Source organism: Hordeum vulgare, chromosome 5H, assembly GCF_904849725.1.
Source record: "Hordeum vulgare subsp. vulgare chromosome 5H, MorexV3_pseudomolecules_assembly, whole genome shotgun sequence".
Taxonomy (NCBI): domain Eukaryota; kingdom Viridiplantae; phylum Streptophyta; class Magnoliopsida; order Poales; family Poaceae; genus Hordeum; species Hordeum vulgare.
In genome coordinates, this window is record NC_058522.1 from 359,251,931 (window position 1) to 359,273,704 (window position 21,774).

Genomic DNA, 21,774 nt, shown 5'->3' on the forward strand with positions numbered 1-21,774 from the left:
GGTTCCCCGAAGGACCCCCAGGGCCAAGCCCCTCGCCCAAAGGTACGGAATCTGACTTGTATTTAATGACTTACGCTGAAGTTTCTTTATTAACCATATATGCTATTTTTTCCAACGCGGCCCTATCCGAGACCTCCCGACGGATCATGTTTCGGGGGATTCACTACCAGCCAAATTGGCAGAGATAGGGAATGCATCCCACACTACTCTTCCCCTGTTGGATGAGGCTACGGAGGTGATGTCCCTCTAATCCCCTCCGAACATGGGGGACAAGGTGTTGATGACCAAAGTAAACCATTCGTCCGCTAAAGATCGGGAGGTTCTAGCCTAGGTTCGCTCCTTGATTACCAAAGACCAAGAGGTCCAAGCCAAGGTTCATGCCTCGGTCACCTGGACCCACGAAGATGAGCCCCTCTCAATGAGGGGATAAGGGGACTTGGGCTTGTCTGGACTTAGTCGGGATATAGCTCCAAGGAGCTCCCCTCCTCTGGCGTCTTCACCGTTTCCTTTGACACCGCGTGTGTTAAGACAGGACGCGGTCGAATGGCCCACAAGGATGGCAGAGGCCCTATCCGGCGCGTCCATCGCCGATGAAAATCCCATCCTTATGGGTGCGATTCTGCAACGCATTTAGTATGTTGATAGCGGACTCAAGGGAGACTTCAGTAGTTTGCTGACAGGCTTCGAGGTAAAAGGATTAGTGTTTATTTTTATTTATGAAGTTTTTATATTCCTTATATGTATGATAGCCCCCGAGCCATGGGTGAGTTGAAAAACTTGCTCATGGCTCAAAACAATGTACCAACTTTGAGCAAAATCGGTTCATGGGACCCATGAACTATTATAGCTTAGTAGGGTACTTCGGCCAAATGACCAAGTCCCGTTGACATGGACGCTTATAAAACCTTGTCTGATTGTTGCAGGCCTCCTCCTCGGCTGTGGCTACCAACGTCCTAGAACTAGCCAAGCTGAACCGAAAACTCCAGGTTTTCGATGAGGAGCTTAGCCAAATTAATAATCGGCTAGATGAGAAGCAAGGTAAGCTAATGCATGTCAGTGTTACTTTTGTAGTACTCGAATAGTTTGGTACTCTCTCGCATTTACACATGACATTGTGATTCCAATTATGTCAGCAGCCATGGACCTGGAGTTGGAGAAACTCTAGGCCGAATTGGAGAAGGCCAAGCAGGAAGCCGCCGCTCAGAAGATGGTGGCGGAGAAAACCTCCACCGAGCTGAACTTGCCAAAGGTCGAGAGTAGCGGGCACAAGGCTAGAGTGGCCGAAGTCCAGCAAGAGCTGCAGGACGCGAGTGCCAAAAATGAGGTGTTAGAATAAAAGTTTGAGGAACAGGCGACCAAGCTCTCCAAGTTGTCTTCCACGCTTAAATCAGAGCGGGTGGAGAGGCGCTTCCTCGAGGAAGAACTACGCTAGGTCAAGAAGATTGCGGATGGTAAGTGCTACGGCGACAGAAATCCCCGACAGCGGTGCCAGAAATCCTTTTGCCGCCTCTTGAGCTTGCATTGGTTTTTCCCTTGAAGAGGAAAGGGTGATGCAGCACATGAGCAGTAAGTATTTCCCTCAGTTTGAGAACCAAGGTATCAATCCAGTAGGAGAATCAAGGTCAAGTCCAAAGTACCTGCGCAAACACAAAAGAGCTTGCACCCAACGCTATAAAGGGGTTGTCAATCCCTTCAAGATTGATTGCAAAGTGAGATCTGAAGGCGGAAAGTGCAACGAAGTAAAAAGTGTAAGGCTGAAAATATGGTGTAAAGTAGACCCGGGGGCCATAGTGTTCACTAGAGGCTTCTCTCAAAATAGCAAATAATATGGTGGGTGAACAAATTACTATCGAGCAATTGATAGAACCGCGCAAAGTCATGACGATATCTAAGGCAATGATCATACATATAGGCATCACGTCTGAGACAAGTAGATAGATACTTTCTGCATCTACTACTATTACTCCACACATCGACCGCTATCCAGCATGCATCTAGTGTATTGAGTTCATGACGAACAGAGTAATGCCTTAAGCAAGATGACATGATGTAGAGGGATAAACTCAAACCAATGATGAAAACCCCATCTTTTTACCCTTGATGGCAACAACACGATGCGTGCCTCGCTACCCCTTCTGTCACTGGGTGAGGTCACCGCACGGTATGAACCCAAAACCAAGCACTTCTCCCATTGCAAGAATCATAGATCAAGTTGGCCAAACAAAACCCACAACTCGAAGAGAATTACAAGGATATGAAATATGCATATAAGAGATCAGAAGAAACTCAAATAAGATTCATAGATAATCTGATCATAAATCCACACCGCAAAAGAAGATTACATCGGATAGATCTCCATGAAGATCATGGAGAACTTTGTATTGAAGATCCAAGAGAGAGAGAGAAGAAGCCATCTAGCTACTAACTATGGACCCGAAGGTCTATGGTGAACTACTCCTGCATCATCGGAGAGGTCATGGTGCTGATGAAGAAGCCCTCCGTATCCGAATCCCCCCTCCTGCAGGGCACCAGAACGTGCCCCAGATGGGAACTTGCGGAGGCAGAAGCTTGCGGCGGCGGAAAAGTATTTCCATGGATCTCTCTCGCAGTTTTGGAATTTTTAGGAATTTTTAGGCGGAAGAGGTAGAGCAGACGAGCCACACGGGGCCCACAAGCCTGCTAGGCGCGGCCCCCCTGGCCGCGCCTAGGGGGCTTGTGGGGTCCCCTGGTGGCCCCTGCCTTGGTTCTCACGTCTTGTGCGTATCTTGTGTTCCGGAAAAAATCTTTTCGGAAGTTTTATTCACTTTGGACACCGTTTAAAATCCTCCTCTGAAAAGGGTCAAAAACACGGAAAAAACAGGAACTGACACTTGGCACTGAGTTAATAAGTTAGTCCAAAAAAAGACATAAAAGGCATACAAAACATCCAAAGTTTGGCAAGATAATAGCATGGAACCATCAAAAATTATAGATACGTTGGAGACATATCAAGCATCCCCAAGCTTAACTCCTGGTCGTCCTCGAGTAGGGAAGTGATAAAGACTGAATTTTTGATGTGGAATGCTACCTAGCATAGTTGTCCTTTGCAACTTCTTTCATGTGACATGAATGTTCAGATCCGTTAGATTCAAAACAATAGTTTGTTGTTGACATGAAAACAATAATACTTCAAGCAAATTAGTAAGGTAATCATGAACTTTCGAAATAACAAGGCCAAAGAAAGTTATCCCTACACAATCATATAGTCTGGCTATGCTCCATCATCCTCACACAACTAATTTAGATCATGCACAACCCCGGTATTGGCCAAGTTATTGTTTTCGCACTCTTACTTTCTCAAACTTTTTTCAACTCTCACGCAATACATGAGCGTGAGCCATGGATATAGCACCATGGTGGAATAAAGTGTGGTGGTGGTTGTGAGACAAAAAAGGAGGAGATGGTCACATTGACTCGGCGTATCAAAGGGCTATGGAGATGCCCATTAATAGATATCAATGTGAATGAGTAGGGATTGCCATACAAAGGATGCACTAGAGCTATAAGTATGTGAAAGCTCAAAAGGAGAACTAGTGGGTGTGCATCCAACTTGCTTGCTCGCGAAGACCTAGGGCAATTTTGAGGAAGCCCATCATTGGAATTTACAAGCCAAGTTATATAATAAATATTCCCACTAGTATATGGTGGCGACAAAACAAGAGGCTCTCAATCATGAAGAACATGGTGCTATTATGAAGAACAAGTGTGGAAAAGATAGTAGCATTGTCCCTTCTCTCTTTTTCTCTCTTTTTTTTGTTTGGGCTCTTGGGCCTCTTTTTCTATTTTTATTTTATTTTATTGTAGGCAACTTTGTCCTCTTTTTTTTCCTCACATGGGAGAATGCTCGAATAATGATGATCATTACACTTATGTTTACTCACAGCTCAAAGCTCAGAACGATGATGACTCTATAGGAAATGCCTTCGGCAGTGTACCGGGATGTGCAATGATCTAGCTTGGCGTATGACGTTAAACATCTCTCTAGCTATCTTAAGATCATGCAATGGCAATATGAGAGTGACGGCACAAGTCACGGAATGGTGGGAGTTGCATGGCAATATATCTCGGAATGGCTATGAAAATGCCACAGTAGGTAGGTATGGTGGCTGTTTTGAGGAAGGCATATGGTGGGTTTGTGCACCGGCGAAAATTGCGCGGTACTAGAGAGGCTAGCAATGGTGGAAGGTGAAAGTGCATCTATACCATGGACTCACATTATTCATGAAGAACTCACATACTTATTGCGAAAGTTTTTATTAGTAATCGAAACAAAAGTGCTAAACGCATACTCCTAGGGGAAGGGTTGGTATGTGTTAACCATCGTGCGATCCCGACCGCAACACAAAGGATGACAATCAATAGATCAATTATGCTCCGACTTCCTAACATAGTGGTTCACCATGTGTGCATGTTACGGGAATCACTAACTTCAACACAAGTATTTCTAGATTCACAACACCCTACTAACATAATTCTTAATATTACCAAATCCACGTCTCAAAACTAATTGAGAGGAATCAAATTTCTCTTTCTACTCAATGCACATGAAGATGGAAGTTTTTGTATCCTCTTTGGGTACCTATCACCTTTGGGACTACTTTCATAGCATAAGCCAACTACCAAGTTATGCACCGTCGTGCTCTAAAAGATCTAAGTGAAGCACACAGAGCAAAACGGTCTAGCTCAAAAGATATAAGTGAAGCACAATGAGCATTCTAGCAAAATCATGATGAGTGCATGTATCTCTCAAAAGGTGTGCAGCAAGGATGATTGTGACACAACAAAAAGAAAAGACTCCTACGATACAAGACGCTCCAAGCAAAACACATATCATGTGGTGAATAAAAATATAGCTCCAAGCAAAAGAAGATTACATCGGATAGATATCCATGAAGATCATGGAGAACTTTGTATTGAAGATCCAAGAGAGAGAAAAGAAGCCATCTAGCTACTAGCTATGGACCCCGAAGGTCTATGGTGAACTACTCACGCATCATCGGAGAGGTCATGGTGTTGATGAAGAAGCCCTCCGTATCCGAATCCCCCCTCCGGCAGGACACCAGAACGTGCCTCAGATGGGATCTTGCAGAGACAAAAGATTGCGGCGGCGGAAAAGTATTTTCGTGGATCTCTCTGACAGTTTTGGAATTTTTAGGAATTTATAGGCGGAAGAGGTAAGGCAGACGAGCCACAGGGGGCCCACAAGCCTGCTAGGCGCGGGCCCCCCTGGCCGAGCTTAGGGGGCTTGTGGGGTCCCCTGGTGGCCCCTGCCTTGGTTCTCACGTCTCTTGCGTATCTTCTGTTCCGGAGAAAATCTTTTCGGAAGTTTATTCCGTTTGGACACCGTTTTAAATCCTCCTCTGAAAAGGGTCAAAAACACGGAAAAAAAGGAACTGGGACTTGGCATTGAGTTAATAAGTTAGTCCAAATAAAGATATAAAAGGCATACAAAACATCCAAAGTTTGACAAGATAATAGCATGGAACCATCAAAAATTATAGATACGTTGGAGGCGTATCAGTAAGCCATACTTACTACAAAGTGCCTTTGATGGAAAGAGGTTTGCCTTTCTTACACGGCTATGGCGTTCCCCGGGCGCCTTTACGGACGTCCCGTGGAGTGCGGAACACGCGGCCAAGCACTACATGGTCCACGATGAGGACGCCGAGCAGAGGCTTTTCTGGGCGCAGTTTGAAGCTCCCGAAGCCAGCCCCCTTCTTGTCAATCAAATGAAGCAACTTATGGAGCTGCACAGGATGGCGTAGCCAGCCTTGAAGGACCTCTGCGTCCGACTGTGGCCTACTGAGCCTTTGTCGGGTAGTTACTTTGGCTTAATGCATAAATTGTACGACGTTGCGCCTCGTATCGAAGTCCTAAAGCACTATGTCTGCATAGAGGGAGCATGGATGGCCTTTACAAGGAAAATGGTGCACTTGCGTGGAGTGAAACCCCTGACAATGGCAACCGCGCCTCCGCCTCCTTGAAAGGAGCATAGGCGGCCAAAGCTCTATTTCTCTGCCGCGATGGAGGGTGCTCGGGTGATCGAAACCCAGTGCCCTAAATATGTAATTTATGAGTAGGGATATTGTGTCGTGCCTCGGAACAATCTTTTACTATGAAACTTGTCCGACGTAATGCACTTTGAAGTTTTTTTTACTCCTGTTTTGGTCGCTTAATCTCAAAGTTTCGAGTCGTCGGCTTCAGCCCCCATGTACAAGCTACAAAGGGTGTTTCGATAACCGCACTATGACCATTAACCGATGTAACGGTGCCCGAGGCCGGTAGTGCGTGCAGGACGCAAACGGACTATTCGGCTTTAGTGCTTTCACTTAGCCATAGGAGCTTGAATGCGAGGGATAGCCCCCAGTTTTGTGTGGTAGTCGGATGCACCGAAATATTTCAAATGGTTACCACCAGGTTTGCAAAATATACAAAGCTCTCTTTATAATTTGGAATAAAACGTCCATGAGTCTTTAGTTTTCAACTCAGATTGTAGACGGGTTCTCGCTTATTATGACAGTCAGTTTTCGGCTTTCTCCACTGAGGTATTTTTATCCAGGCCAGCTGGGAATACAATCGCAGTGGTTCTCCCTTTACCCCCTTAGTAGAACTAGCGGAACGTAAGGGGGTAAGAACAAGAACGGGGAATCCAATTGACCCAAGACATAATTTGAAACTGCTGCAAATAAAGCAATATCCAAGAGACCACACACTAAAAAAGAAAATAATGACGGGATGATGCTCGGGGCTGTATTTGTCAAAGGCCCCGGTCTATTAGACGATCGCACTCGATACAAGTTAAACATATCTACCCTTCGGCGCCGATGAGAGAAGATGCATACAAATATAAAAATGTTGTGAAAAGGTGTATGAATAATATCTATTATAATTCATGGCGCCAAGGCAGTTGTTACACGGAACTAATGTTCGGGTCATCATATTTCAAGGCGACCTTTTATCCATGGCCTATCAAGGGTGACTTGACGTGAGCCGTGCTTCCAGATGCGCGGTTTCTACTATGCTTCTCAGGGAGGAGGGGTAGTGTCCTTTAAAGGTTGCATTATTGTCGACAGGTGGACCTTGAGTAGGGGTTTTCAAAAACTGTCATGCTATAGGTGAGCTTGACGCTGGAGAGAGTTTTAACGACACCTCGTTTTTGTCTATAAAGACATGCGAACCATAGTCGGTCGAGCCGAACATATGGTCCTTCTTTGTGGTTCCCCACAACTGCCCATGGTATTTTGAGAATGAAATTGTGTCTACGAGGGACATACCTGACGGGTGACCGGGTTATGCCACGGGGGTGTATCCCTATTTGATTTGGGCTGGAGACTCCTCCAGGGTTTCCGATTGTGCTCAGGCTCGCTTTCCCGCTTGCCGTGCCTCGATGACGAGCTTGATGCTTGATGTTTGGGCGTTGTATTGGCATTCATCTCCCAAGGTTGTTGTGTGCTCCTTGGTCCGGAGAGATCGCTCTGTATTTCCGTTGACGATGAGAATACCTCTGTGTCCGGGCATCTTGACCTTTAAGTATGCGTAATGAGGCACAACATTAAAGCTGGCAAATGCAGTGCGGCCGAGTAAGGCGTGGTACCGGCTGCGGAAAGGAACGATGTCGAAGATTAAGTCTCCGCTGCGGAAGTTGTTGGAACACAGCCTCCATTGTTAGCGCTCCCGAGCAGCGGGCTTCAACACGTGGGATCACTCCTTTAAAGGTAGTGTTGCTGGGTTTAATTCTTGATGGGTCTTTGCCCATCTTTTACACTATGTGTGATTATCAGATTAAGTCTACTTCCACCATCCATAAGGACTCTGGTGAGGTGATACCCATCTATGATGGGGTCTAGGACAAGGGTGGCCGACCCTCCATGATGAATACTGGTCGGGAGGTCCCTACGATCGAAGGTAATCGGGCAAGCCAACCATGGGTTACACTTCGGGGCTATGGGCTCTATGGCATAGACCTTCCGAAGGGCTCGCTTCCTTTCCTTCTTTGGTATGTGAGTGACATATATCATGTTCATGGATTTTACTTCTCGGGGAACTGTTTCTGACCTCCAGTGTTCGCACCGTAGGGCTCCTCATCGTCCTCGCTTCGTTGGCCCTTGCCTTGTTTTCCGGCTGCTAGTTCGTCGGCATGCTTAAACAGCCAACATTTGCGGTCGGTGTGGGTGGCGGTCTTGTCTTGGGTGCCATGGATCTGGTAGGTCTCTTCATAATTTTATCTAATGGAGTCGATCCATCCCTGTTCCCTTTGATGGGATTTTTCCACTGTCCAGACTTCGAACTACGGAAGCCGGCATTAATGCTCGTGTCATCGGTGTCACCATTACGATGACAACGTTTGCTTTTGTTTTGCCTTGGCTTGCCATTCCCGCCCCATACTTCAGAGGTACAAGGATTGTCCGCATTGTGGCTACACCGAGCTAGCTAATTGTCCTCACCCGCGCAAAAGCAGGTCATGAGGAAAGTGAGAGCGGACATTGTTCTCGACCTGTCCTGGCCGAGCTAGCGAGCCAGCCATTCGTCCCGGATGTTATGCCTGAATGAGGCTATTGCTTTGGCGTCCGGACAGTCCACTATCTGGTTCTTTTTTGTGAGGAACCTAATCCAGAATTCTCTGGGTGACTCAACCGCCTTTTGGACGACCTTGCTGAGGTCGGAGGAGTCCGGTGGTCGGGCGTAGGTTCCCTACAAATTGGACATGAAGGCTTCTTCGAGCTCTTCCCAACTTCCGATAGAATCTTCGGGTAGGTTGTTGAGCCAGTGTCGTGTTGGCCCTTTTAGCTTTAGGGATAGGTACTTGATGGCATGGAGGTCGTCTCCCCTGGCCATATGGATGTGAAGAAGGAAATCTTCTATCCACACAGCCGGATCCATGGTGCCGTCATATTGCTCTATATTCACGGGTTTAAACCCTTCCGGGAATTGGTGTTGCATTACCTCATCTGTAAAGCATAGTAGGTGAGAGGTGCCTCTGACCCGGGCTATATTGTGCCAAATATCGGCCGTTGGTTGTGCCCGGTATGATTCTCGGACTCTGCTGCTATTCGTACGCCGAGGTTGGTCTCCATCCCATCGAGTGGGACAATGCCTTCTGGATCCATAGATGGATCTGTTACGACATGTTCTATTGTCTAAGTCGTGATGTAGGTCATATTTGCCCCAGGGTTGTACATGCTCCTTTCCCTTGCTACGGGGAGGCTCAGGTCTATACTCGGCCTCTCCGACCCTTTTGTCACGCCCTCGAGGCGGACGATCGGGCTAGTCGTACTTTGTGCGTCCCGGGGGACATGGGTTCTCGGGCCTCGTCATTGAATTGGGGCGGCACGCGCCGGCATGGGTAAGTCTTATTTTGAGCCGGCCACTCAGTGTCATATCCTTCTTCGGGTGCCAATACTTGTGTCCATCTATTGTTGATGGTTTCTTTTTTGGCTTGAAACCCTATCTCTTGATTGGGGACGAGACATCCGACCTGGCCAAGGCGGAAGGTCGGGTCAGCGTGCAACGTGAAGCTGCCGAACGTAAGAACCTGTCGAGGGACGAAGATGTCCTCGTTGCTGATTCGATCGCTTACGATTAAGCGGGCCATCAATCCTTCTAGCGATCCCACAACGTAGCTCCCAACGAAAGCACCAATGTCGGTGTCAAACCGGCACATCTCGGGTAGGGGGTCCCGAACTGTGGACCTTGGATCTGTAGGTTGCAGGAGGCAAAGGGGACAATGTTTTACCCAGGTTCGGGCCCTTTGGAGGAGGTAAAACCCTACGTCCTTCTTGATTATATTGATAGTTTATGAGGATTACAGAGTTGATCTACCTCAAGATCGTATAAGCTAAACCCTAAATGAATCAACCTACCCCTGCGGAAGAAAATCCTCTGGTTTATATAGACACCAGGGGTCCCTAGGGTTACATACAATCGACCTTTGCCAGGGGTAAACATGCCAATCTAGCCTACACAACTTGGATGACATGCCAGCCTTTAGAGCTTTCCTACTTGTTCAGGAGATCGCCATGCAGTCCGGTCTTCAACAATGTTGCCCATTATGTCGTCCCACGAACAACAGTCCGACCACCTGAGGACCCCTTAATCCTGGATTCCCTCAGCAGGTACTACTGGATCCTGCTAATCATTAAAGTTGATGTTGGAACTGTTGAAGTCCTAAACTCACTACGTAAAAACCCTCAAGAAAACACCAGCGTGGTTAAAATGCGCCACAGGTAATTTCAATCATTATCGCACTATATCGGCCTCTTTCGTTCATTTCCTGATATCAAGTAATTAATAACTTCTTTATTCATTTTCTTTGCCGGACATGGTTTGGAAATGGTTCATCAAAGAGGTCGTCGATGAACGGAAACCGGAGCTGCTTTGGCGACTAGCCAAGGTAATTAAGTATTACTAGCTTGGTCTGCGCATCTCTTTAATTCTAGTTTATGTATCATTATTATGCTTGATTATTATTTGAATGAATTTTATTTTCGCAAAGTGCATGAACCAGAAACAAGGGACTAGTTTATGTGCATGCTACGTTTGCAAGAACATTCGCATGGCGACCAAATGGCGCAGAGATGTAAAACAAGTTGAGGTACGTAAACACTATTTACAATTTTTATATGATGATCTAATATATATACACAGACAACTAATATATTCATATTGATATTCTACTTTAAATAAGACTGAAGAAATGCGGGAGAAGCTCCTACTAGGGAACCGTCTACGAGCAATTCAAGAGGGAATTGCGGGATTTTTGCTTACGGAGGTCATATCTGAAAACGAAGAATAACATTGCCACAAATGTCTGCATGTGATAATCTCCAAACTGTAAGAGAAATTGTACATATATATGGTCATACACGAAATTATATTATATATGCATCAACGTGTACAATATGTAGTAGCGTACAATATATTTAAAATAAAAAAGAATTTTGAATGGAAAACATAAAAGGAAAAGGAAAAATAAACCATAAACCTTAAAACCTAAACCCCAACAACAAAAAACATAAAATCCTTAGTTTCGTTTGGTGTCATTAATCGGGACGACTAAAGGCCCTTCAACCCTCACCGCACGCTTACGGACTTGTGGAGGGACTTTAGTCCCGGGTTGTGATCAACCAGGACTAAAAGGTGAGAGGTTTTAGTCTCCACCTTATCTTTTAGTCCCCGTTGATGATCCGGGACTAAATGTCGTTGTCAATCGGGACTAAAGTCCGTTCTCGACTAGTGACATGAAACTGTGTACAGGAGAGCCTGCTTTGGGGTCAAAACGAAATTAACTGTAAAAAAATGATCTCTTGCACGTCATAAGAACATCGCAATAGAAGGGTGGCATACATGGAAACAACCCGACTGTATTAATTAAAAGGCAAATAATTACATCATCATAGAAGTCAACAAGACTCAAAAAGGAAACTACGTATACATATCACACCTCGCTAAGCTAGTTTCTTGTTTTTTGTATATGTTTGAAGGAGACCAGCCGCACCTACTTATTTTGTTTCTACCACCACTAACAAGTGATAGAGATTTCCCCGCAGAAAAAGAGCAGATTAAAAATACCAAAAACAGATATAGCAATAATTAAATTTGGACATAAAACAGCCGGCTTCACTCTTTTAGCCCATCAACGCCAGCACCGCTCCCACCGTCGCTGCCGCGGTCGCCCATCTCCCGTATACCGATGGTGCGGCATCGCCCTTATCAGTTGTGGCATCATCGGAATCTTCGTCATCAGATGAAGAGTCATCGCTGTCGTCCTGAGTCTTACCCTTCTTTGACGGGGCGGGCGCCGGCGCCTGGACGACCTTGAACAGCTCCTTTGGCTGCAAGAACTTGGACACGGCGTAGACGGCGAGCGGCTCGCTGTCGCCGACGGTGGCGGTGATGGTGGAGGTAACGACCTTGGTCACCAGGGTGACCTCCTCGTCCTCGTTCTGCACGTCGTAGCTGTAGTCTTTCTTGATCTCACTGGTGGTGGCGAGGGTGGAGACCATGCCGTTGTTGGACTTGAGCAGCTGCAGCGAGAAGTAGTCCGACACACCGTGGTAGAGCAGGATGGCCGTTTTGGCCTTGGCCGTCAGGTTCTTGTACTTGGGCATGAAGGCGGCCACGGCGGCGTCGACGGGGCAGAAGATAGTGAGGCCGTTGTCCTTGGTCTCGTTGTACGTGCGGAACACGTCGGCGTTGCCGGAGATGAGCCCGGCGAACGACTTGCAGTGCTTCTTGGAGAGGAGCTCGACGAGGTCGACGGGGGCCGGCGGCGGGACAGGCGCCTCGGCCTCGGAGGAGGAGAGGACAGAGCCGATCTGGAGCACCGAGATGTCGTAGGGGATCTCCTTGATGGACTTGACGTACCGGGAAGGCTTGACGGTGTCGTCGGCGTCCACGCTGACGAACTCCACCTTGCCGCCCTTGTGGGACGTGATGTTCACGTAGCCCGACATGCCCGACGCCGTCCCGGTGGACTGGAAGCATCGAACGCGTCAGTAAATCAAAAAAATATACTCCCTCCGTTTCAAAATAAGTGTCTCAATTTTATACTAATTCTAGTACAAAGTTAGGCTAAGTTTGAAACACTTATTTTAAGATGGAGGGAGTACATTTCATGATGTTTACATGTGACTGTATTTTTTATGAGTATACTAACATGGAGAAATATACCCCTTCCGTTTCACAATGCAATGTAGTGCGAGTAGCTTTTCTTTAAACTTGAAAGTCAAACTAAGTAAATTTTGACCAATTTAACAGAGCAAGCTATTTATATATACAATTTCAAACACATGCAACATGAAAATATAACTGGCGATATATCCAGTGATATGCATGCATTGGGTATTTTAAATGTCCATAGTTTTGCCTATAAACATGATCAAAAGTTTGTGATGATTGTTGTTTGAAAAATTATAAACGCCCTACGTTATGAAATAGGGGGAGTGTGTACATGATTGGACACTGTGGGTCCAAAAGTCAATCAGTAGTGTAGGTATGGAAGATAAGAAATGAATTGGTTTGCATGGAATTCCAAGCCTACCGTACCAAACATCTCCGAGGCCCGAGGGTGAATCAGTACGACAGTACCACTATCTGCTTTAGTGACTTGGCAACCAACGGCCCGTCATCATGCAACCATCGTGGAATTTTGCGGCCAAAGAATCAACAACTTGGGTACCATGGCTGGCTAGTCCCATGCCAAGGAGTACATTTTCAGTGGCTTGTATCTATAGCTTTTGCCATAGGCGAAGGTGCGTTCAATAAAGGGAACACCTACAGCAGAACACCACGTCCATAATACCACTACTACTATTAGTACCGGTTGAGATAACAGTGCAGTCAAACGGTTGAAATACATATTTTGTATTTTTTTATTTAAATTGGTTTTATTTATTCGTGTGGCAATTTTTTTTTGTCAATATCTTGCATAATTCATGCCATATACTCCCTTGGTACCGACTTACTTGTCGTGAAAATGGATGTATCTAGATGATTTTATTTTTAGATACAACCATTTCTTCGACAAGTAATTATGAACTGAAAGAGTAGTATAATGTTCCCATTCATTGAAATCTCAGTCATTGTGCGTAAGTGATTAAATAATTTATGTTCTGGTCATAATATTCCAGCCATTACGGTAGTACAAACAAATTAAACATCAAAGTATGTTTTAATTTAAAATATTTGATTGGATTTCAATCCAATTGAAGTGCTAATCCCATTCCTTTTAAGCAAAAATGAAAATTGTATATCACTGGTTTCGGCTATGACAAAAATATTTCTGAAACTGAAAGTCAAACCATTCTCAACAAAGAGAAATCGGATGGCTAAGGGTGTTGATTTAGATATTGAAGAAAAATATCATTGTGACTTAGATCTTGCAAAATAGTGATAACTTGAGGATATGTAAGAATCGTCGAGATAACCGCAACCTCTTTTTAATATTTTTTGTTGTTGTTCCAGAGGTATATTGTGCACAGCTATATTTAGTTGCAGAGGTATATTGTGCAAAGCTAGCATGTGTGCAGCTAATAACCAAAATCTGCAATTGTACTGTGTTAAAGAAAACTACTCCCTCCGTTCCTAAATATAAGACCTTTTAGAGATTACACTATGAATTACATACGGATGTATATATACATATTTTAGAATATATATTCACCCATTTTACTTTATATGTAATCTATAGTGCAATTTCTAAAAGGTCTTATATTTAGTAACGGAGGGAGTAATAGCCAAAATCTATATATGCATGTGTACAATTGTGTGCCTGTGCATACCTGGAACATGGATGCGGAGGCGGTGGCGCCGCGCGAGAGCGTTTTGAGCTTCTTGTTGCCGTAGTAGTCAACGAGGACGTGCAGGGAGAGGATGTGGCGGACGGTTGGCAGCGTGTAGTGGTCCAACGCCGCCATGGCCGAGTTGTCCAAGGCCAGCACGGTGATGGTCTGGCGCCGGTTGATGTCGTACGCGAGCCGTGTCTTGCTCAGCATCGCGTTGAACTTGGAAAACTCCGGGTGCGCCGCCAGGATCTTGGTGATGTTGTAGCTCTTGGCGGCCGCCGGGGAAGCCAGCAGCGCCGCCACCATTGCCCCGATGGCGAAGGCCAGGAGGATGGACTGCCGGCTTCCCGCCATTGCCGAGGACACAACAGTATCCACAGAGAGAGAGAGCGAGAGGTCGGGGAGAGAGAAGAGGAGAGATGTGAGCGAGAGGTGAGGAAGGGTGTGTGTGTGTTGGTGTGTATATGTATTGGCGGGAGAGGGGAGAAGGTGTGTACGTAGCTGCGGGAACCCGCGACGACGGGGTATTTTGCTCACCAGCCGGTCCGGTGAGCTGTCGTTGTCCCTCCTCTTAACTGGGTTTTGTGTTGTGTAAGCCTCTTCGTCTTACCATTTGTTTGTGGCGGCCTTGATCGAGATCGTTGGAACGGCAAGCTCGACGTTTGTTGGGGGAGCGCCAAACCAACAACGTTCTTCTAGCCGTTGGAAGAAAGTGACGCTCCTGACGAAGACGTTTTGCCGCCGTGGCTCGAGAGACCTCTGTTTTGTAGCCGTGGCGCTGTTACATTGCGATGAGTTCAAACCTCGTCTTCTGCTATGGGCAGCAGCAATTGGGTCTTTCTTCTCTTGGCCTTGTCTTTGCATGGGAATAGTTTGAGTACATGGAAATATATGCATGGTAGGAAGGTTTTTTTTTTTTGAAAGAAGAAAAACCTCAGCCTATGCATATCTTGATGCACACACCCAAATTATTAAAAAAAAGGTCCAAGTTCCGAACAAAGTCTCAAGCAAGACTATGAATCTTAAAAAAAAATGTTGTCACCACCGACAAAAATAGATAAGATGAGTAGACACATATACTATTATTAAACCGTCATCCAAACAAATTGTAAATATTCTGTGCAACCATCTTCTATCGGTTGCACCCGATATTCATAAACTTTTCGTGGTCTGTATGGCTGAGTAACAATCATGCACGGATTCAAACAGGCGTCCTAAACATAACCTGCAAAAAAAATGCAATGCTCTATCTGATAAAAGCAATATCATTTCGACAATTCCATATGATGCAAAGTAATGCATGATAGGAAGCTGAAAAACACATTTAAACAGAGCAGCAGAGCGGCATACTTGAATGTTGACTTGGATAAATGCCATTACAACTTTGCAATTTAGGAGAATGGCAGTCCAAATTTGCAATACTTCTATACAATTTTAGACCAAAAACCCCTTGTATCCTTTCTTGCTCTCCTTCCTTCCTCCATTCACCCCATCCCCTCCAACTTTGTACAAAGCTCACTAGGCCTATCCTTGTGGACTCCACATGAGATGTGTTGCAAGAAAGAATTAGGATCCTCCGCCTCGACTGTTGCATGCGGCTCCATTCTACTCAGGTACGTCCCTTTGATCACTGTCGTCGGGTGATTCGTTAATTCTACGTTATGGTGGTACCCCGACTCTCAATTTGATAAGAATTTACCCACCAATGTAATCGAACTACGCCAAGAAATCAACCGACCGATAGACATCACAGACATCACGCCATATATGGAGACTAGGGTTCCCAAACGACGCTATCTCCGGCCAGCCTCCTCCCCTTCAGACCATTCCCGACGGCCTCCTTGACCCCTACTGAAAGGACATTTATGCCCTAAATTGTTTTTTTGTGTATTGACGACAATATAATTTGTGTTCTAACCTAATGCTTGAGTCTACAAACAGTATCATCGCATCATTAAGAGAAGCACGAATGGTTGGACACCACTTCCTCCCATTTCAAAAAGGAAAAAGAAACCCTTGATGAACTTTATAGTTCATTTGAGTCATTAGGAAACCACACCATTGAAAGGGGGTGTACCTTGAGGACTTTGTGGGAATCAACTACACGTACAAATACAAATATGAACGCACAATTATAACAATAAATATTTGAGGGAGAGGCCCCTAATTACATTCTGACATGCAAATTCTGCATTGCGTGGAACTTCCGGGGCCGGTTCCGGCAAGCTTCCAAGATGTTTAGAAAGTTCGCAAACCTTCAATAAATCTCATAATATGCCCGGACCTTTGCAAGGAACTTGATAAAGTCAAATAGGGTTCAAGAATTAAAAGATGCATAACCATCAGAATTATCTAACAAAATTCAAAAGGTGTCCTTTTTCCCATTTGTCAAAATGCATAATATGTCTTTTTCACATTTTTATTCATTTTAAATTTTTCCTAGTTTTCAATAAATTAGTTCTTCTAAATTTCTTTTTTATTTCTCAGTTTTCCTTTAGCTATGTGTTTCTTATTTTAAGATCTACTCCCTCCGTTGCATAATGCAGGACCTTTTTTGACGTCCTACATCATCACACCGATGGAGTACTCTTTTTTTATAAGAAAACAGTTTAAAAATAGATTTAAGTTTCATAAAAAACCCATTTTATTTTTAAAAATAGATTTAACTTTCATAAAAACATATTGGTATCCTTGCCTCCCATCGGATGAACGTCGTCCTCATGCTCAGATGGGTTTGGCGTATCATCCACAATGAAGGGCGTGTGTGGCTACAACTTATTCACGCAAAGTACCTTCGGGGCGTGCCGCTTCTAGCGTGCGACTGCATGGATGACTCCTAATTCTGGCGGTGCATCCAGAAGATCAAAACCGAGGTCCGCCTTGGCTTATCCTTCCTGATTGGGAATGGGGTGGAGCCATGTTTTGGTTGGATCGGTGGATAGGCAGAACCCCTCTCAGCACGGGGTTTCGATGCTTGTTTGCCATCTACGTACGTGGACCCCTCGTTGTTGGTCTCTGAGGCGGTCCAAGATGGAGAGTAGTACATCCAGTTCCGTCGCTCCGTCGAACCGACAGAAGTGGTCCAGTCTTCTTGAGTCTCTGCCGCCGGTGTTGGACCCCAATCCTGACCAAGCGCAGTGGCTTCCTCTTCTTCGGAAGATTTTACCGTCGCTTCAGCATTTCAGGCATTATGCCGAAGGATGCCTCTTTGGCTACAAGTAATATTCTACCTATAACCTATTTCCTAGTAGTGTGCTACCCCTTAAGATTTAAAATTTTATTTGGCAACTTCTGTAGGATCGCCTTCCGTCGGGACAAATGTAATCAAGAGACATGGCCCGGGTGATGGGTTGTGCCCTTTTTGGGGGTCTTGGAGAACAGGGCCCACATAATTTTCTCCTGCGCGACCACTAGGTCGTTATGGAGCTTTGTCTGGGAGGCCCTAGATCGTGAGTGGGAGGCGTCGAATTTTACGAGCTTCGTACAGGACAAAGCCTTTCAGGCTAGAAGGAAAATACGCCTTTTTTGGTTTCTCTTTGCCACACTGTGTTGTACTCTTTGGACAACGCGCAATGAGATGGTCATCAAGAGGGTCTTCCTGCGATGCACATTCTTGCAGCACTGGCATCCGCTGGCTAGGCAGCGAGATCAGGAGCGCCTTGGACGGATGCTGGACACACTTCATCTGACGGCTCGCCGTTTCACTTCGTCGGCACTGGTGTAGTGTTATGACGGATGCTGGACACACTTCATGTGACGGCTCGCCGTTTTCTTGTATGCTTTCTTTGGGCCGTCTTGTGTTGTGGCCCCACCAGACTTTTTTGTTCGATGTGTTGCTTCTCGTTGTCGGATTGGATGGTTGCTTCATTTATAAAGCGGGACGAAAGGCTGTTTCAAAAAATCTTGTTTAGGAGGTTAGTTTAAATATAATCATCGAAGACGGCACGAATAATAGACAGAATTAGAGCTATGCCCTTTCTCATGCAAGCTTTGTTGGATCTAATCCATGGCTCTCCTCAGTCCGTTGCTATCTTAAAGGATGACTAAGGCCTCGCTTGGCATAGGTGTATTTTTATACACCTGTATATATTTTACAGGGGTATTGTACCAGTCTTAGTTGGTTTTCGTCTGTAAAAAGAAACAAGGGATGTAGGTTTGTATAATTTATACGTGTATGGCGCTGAGAGCCTAAGAGCTTCTTGTTTCTTCCATAGACTCAGCTTCTTCTGCATGGCTTCCATCCTTTTTCTGTCTCTTATTAAGGTTACCCTCTTGCGTTGGAATTGATTGTAGGTTGCGTGGTTACACTTGCAGTTGTTGAACTGCGCGGTGGAAATCTATTCATGTAGAGGAAAAACCCCGTGCAAATATAACAAGAAAAGGATTAGAAATTTGAAGCTATCGTATTCCATCATAATGCCAGTCCAAGGCTAAAAGGTGCTTTCGATCTTGCAAGTTGTGCAGCTAATCATTCTTATACAATTCGAAATTTATGAAAATAAAGATGTTAAATCTTTTAAGAACGCAGCAACAACTGTTGGTTAGCACAACTGATGTGTGACAGCCGTGTTTCTCGACTAACGCACGAGTTTGGTTCGCACTAATTGTGAAAAGTAGGCGAGGATAATTGTATATGCAGTCAGAACTGTTCCGATGAACCAACAAGATATCATATACGTACAATATAGAGCATAGTAAGAAGAATATGAATTGAAACTTTAGCCGACCATGACTTGAGACTAGCTGGCAACACCTTCCATGGACCGCGTCGCTATCATTTCCTGGTGGCGTACGACAAGCCTTGGAATAGAATCGGATGTGGCGTTGAACGAATTGCACGTGAACTTGTTGTACGTTCATCTTCATACTTGATACTTCATACATGTGCTTATTTTTCTTAAAGGTGTTGTAAACAGCTAATAAGTGTTCGTTAGGGTTGTTAGAGAACATCCTCATAAATTATATTAAATCCGTATCTAGATAAATCTAAGATAAATAATTTAAGACGAAGGGGTATTAATTAAGGACGTGACTAACTTTCGGACGGCAGGATTTTAGCGATAGATACAGACGATCACATCTCGGTGCAATCTCACACGCAGCGTTGCCCTGCAATCTCGCATGCACATCTTTTTTTTTTGTATGGAGCACACCTATTGTACCCAATTAACAATGCATTCATATAGGTAAAAAGAAAAGATAATGTTAGCAAAAATTTCATTAGAAACGTAACTTTTAAATGTTTTATAGCTCAAACCGTTGGTCCGGTTAAAAACCGTTTTCACATAAAAGATTCGTCGCGACGAGACCTCCGAAACTAGATCCCATGTTGGTATGTTCCGATGACTTTTTTGGTCAAAAGTTATCACACCTAGGCTAAATAAGCTATCACCTATGTGGTATGTAAGTTACCATCCTGTTTACATGGAAATTACCGGGGCGTAAAAATGGCTCCTCTAACATTCTCTCCACATGCAAATGCACTAGAGCACAGGAAACTTGATGTCATTGTATATTCTCGCTATTTCAAAAATGTAAAATGTTTTATAGCTCAAACTATCATTTTTGATTAATAATCGTTTTCACATAAAAAATCCATCACGATGAGAACTTTGAACTAGATTTCATGTTCACATGTTTTGATCACTTTTTTGGTTAAAATTTACCGTAAAGTTATCAGTTATGTTATATGTATGTTAACATATTTATGCAGAAGTGACCGCAGATGTGTTTTGAACGATTTCTTTCACCTCGGTCAATTTACCATGGTATTTATACCTAAGTTATCAGCTCCTGGTGCATACATTACCGTGCTATTTGCACAGAAATAACCGAAGTATGTTTCAATAACTTTTTATTTGGGTCTAAAGTTACCGCGTTGTTTATACCTAAGTTATGAGGTCAATGATGTGTGAGTTACCATGCTATTGACAAAAAAGTTACCGGGGGTATATTTCATCAACAGCCCCCCACCCCCACCCCCATCGTCATCACCAAAGTTACCAGGACTAGGGTGCATAAGTTATCAGGTCTAGGATGTGTGAGTTACCATGCTATTGACACAAATGTTATCAAGGGGATATTTCATCAACTCCCCCACTCCCCCACCCCCCGCACCCTCGTCTCCAAAGTTATCAGCTATGCGATGTGTGAGTTACCATGCTATTCACATAAAAGTCCATCAACTCTCCCCACACACACACCTCCTGTCGCCAAAGTTACCAGGACTTGGCTACATAAGGCATGAGGTCTACAATGTGTGAGTTATCATGCTATTCACACAAAAAATACCGGGGTATATTTCACCAAGCCTCCCCCCTCGTAAAAAATATACACTAATATAAATGATAAGAAATGTAAAAATAAACTTATTTTGCATTTTTTACAACTAGTACAACATGTAGAGCGTGAGACCATAGTTTGAAACACAACATGGGAACAAAAACATCACCCTACCGCTTACCATTTTTTCTTGGGATAAAATTTGAGTGTAACCAGCTCCTAGCATTGAGGGATGCACTAGGGTAGCCTACTCGTGATAATTCTCTATGTAAACAACCTAGCATACATCACAACATAACCTTAGGCTGGCCGAGATGGTCACTGAGGTTGGAAAACTCTACTACGAAGGTCCAGGTACGATGTTCGAATCTCACGGTCACTATTTTTGAGAGAAAAGAAACCAGTCAGAGGAAGTTATTGTGAGATCGCCACCGCCGTCCGATCGTGAATGTATGACATCCACATCATTCAGATCTGTTGCAATTCTCCTGTCGACTGGAAAATAGATTTCCCGATTAATTAATTATCTCTCATACTACATCTACATGCATGATAATTTATCCAGAATTCATTATCATCATTGTTTCCAACATGTCTAGGAGGCACACCCTTGTAAACAACGAGTAACAAAAAGTATGTTTGGTCCCTCTTTGATTGTTATGATGAATAGCCAAGTACATTTCTAACATTAAACGTTATTCAACCCTTCGAAATGTATAATGTATGAGTTTTGTATGACTTCCAAAATGTGCACGTCCAAAGCTCCGTGCTTGGAGTGTCAAGATCCAACAATGTTGATTAGTCCCCTGCAAAAGGGAAACTACGTAAATTAGAATATATATAGTAAGATTACATTAATATAGATAGCAAGAGCGAGCAGGTCAATTAATAGTAAAAGATGTTCAAATGCAGAGAATTCGTTTAAGAAATTGCTATAGTTGGTGACCTACAAAGGCAAACATTGCTATCACAACAACGTCATAGCAACATCGCCAGTGACATCATACATATAAAATAATATTTATGTACTCCCTCCGTCCTAAAATTCTTGTCTTAGAGTTTTCTAGATACAAATGTATCTACTCACGTTTTAGTATTTAGATACATTCATTTCTAGACAAACCTAGGACAAGAATTTTGGGACGGAGGGAGTATATAGGACAACATTTAT

At 44.3% G+C, this 21,774-nt stretch overlaps 1 protein-coding gene across 1 annotated transcript; it reads right to left on the minus strand.

The window, feature by feature from the left end:
• Positions 1-11,379: 11,379 nt before the first annotated feature.
• LOC123395668 (fasciclin-like arabinogalactan protein 2) lies at positions 11,380-14,771 on the minus strand. The gene is made up of 2 exons (XM_045090690.1): positions 14,319-14,771; positions 11,380-12,512 (listed from the first exon to the last, which is right to left on the minus strand). The coding sequence occupies exons 1-2, from the start codon at positions 14,673-14,675 to the stop codon at positions 11,664-11,666; spliced, it is 1,206 nt and encodes a 401-aa protein (XP_044946625.1). The 5' UTR covers positions 14,676-14,771; the 3' UTR covers positions 11,380-11,663.
• Positions 14,772-21,774: the final 7,003 nt, after the last annotated feature.

Bases quoted from the DNA above. Each gene is read 5' to 3' on its own strand.
- LOC123395668 (XM_045090690.1), bottom strand. From the start codon at position 14,675: ATGGCGGGAAGCCGGCAGTCCATCCTCCTGGCCTTCGCCATCGGGGCA. The intron at 12,513-14,318 runs GTATGCACAGGC...CGATGCTTCCAG, and splicing joins CCTCCGCATCCATGTTCCAG to TCCACCGGGACGGCGTCGGG.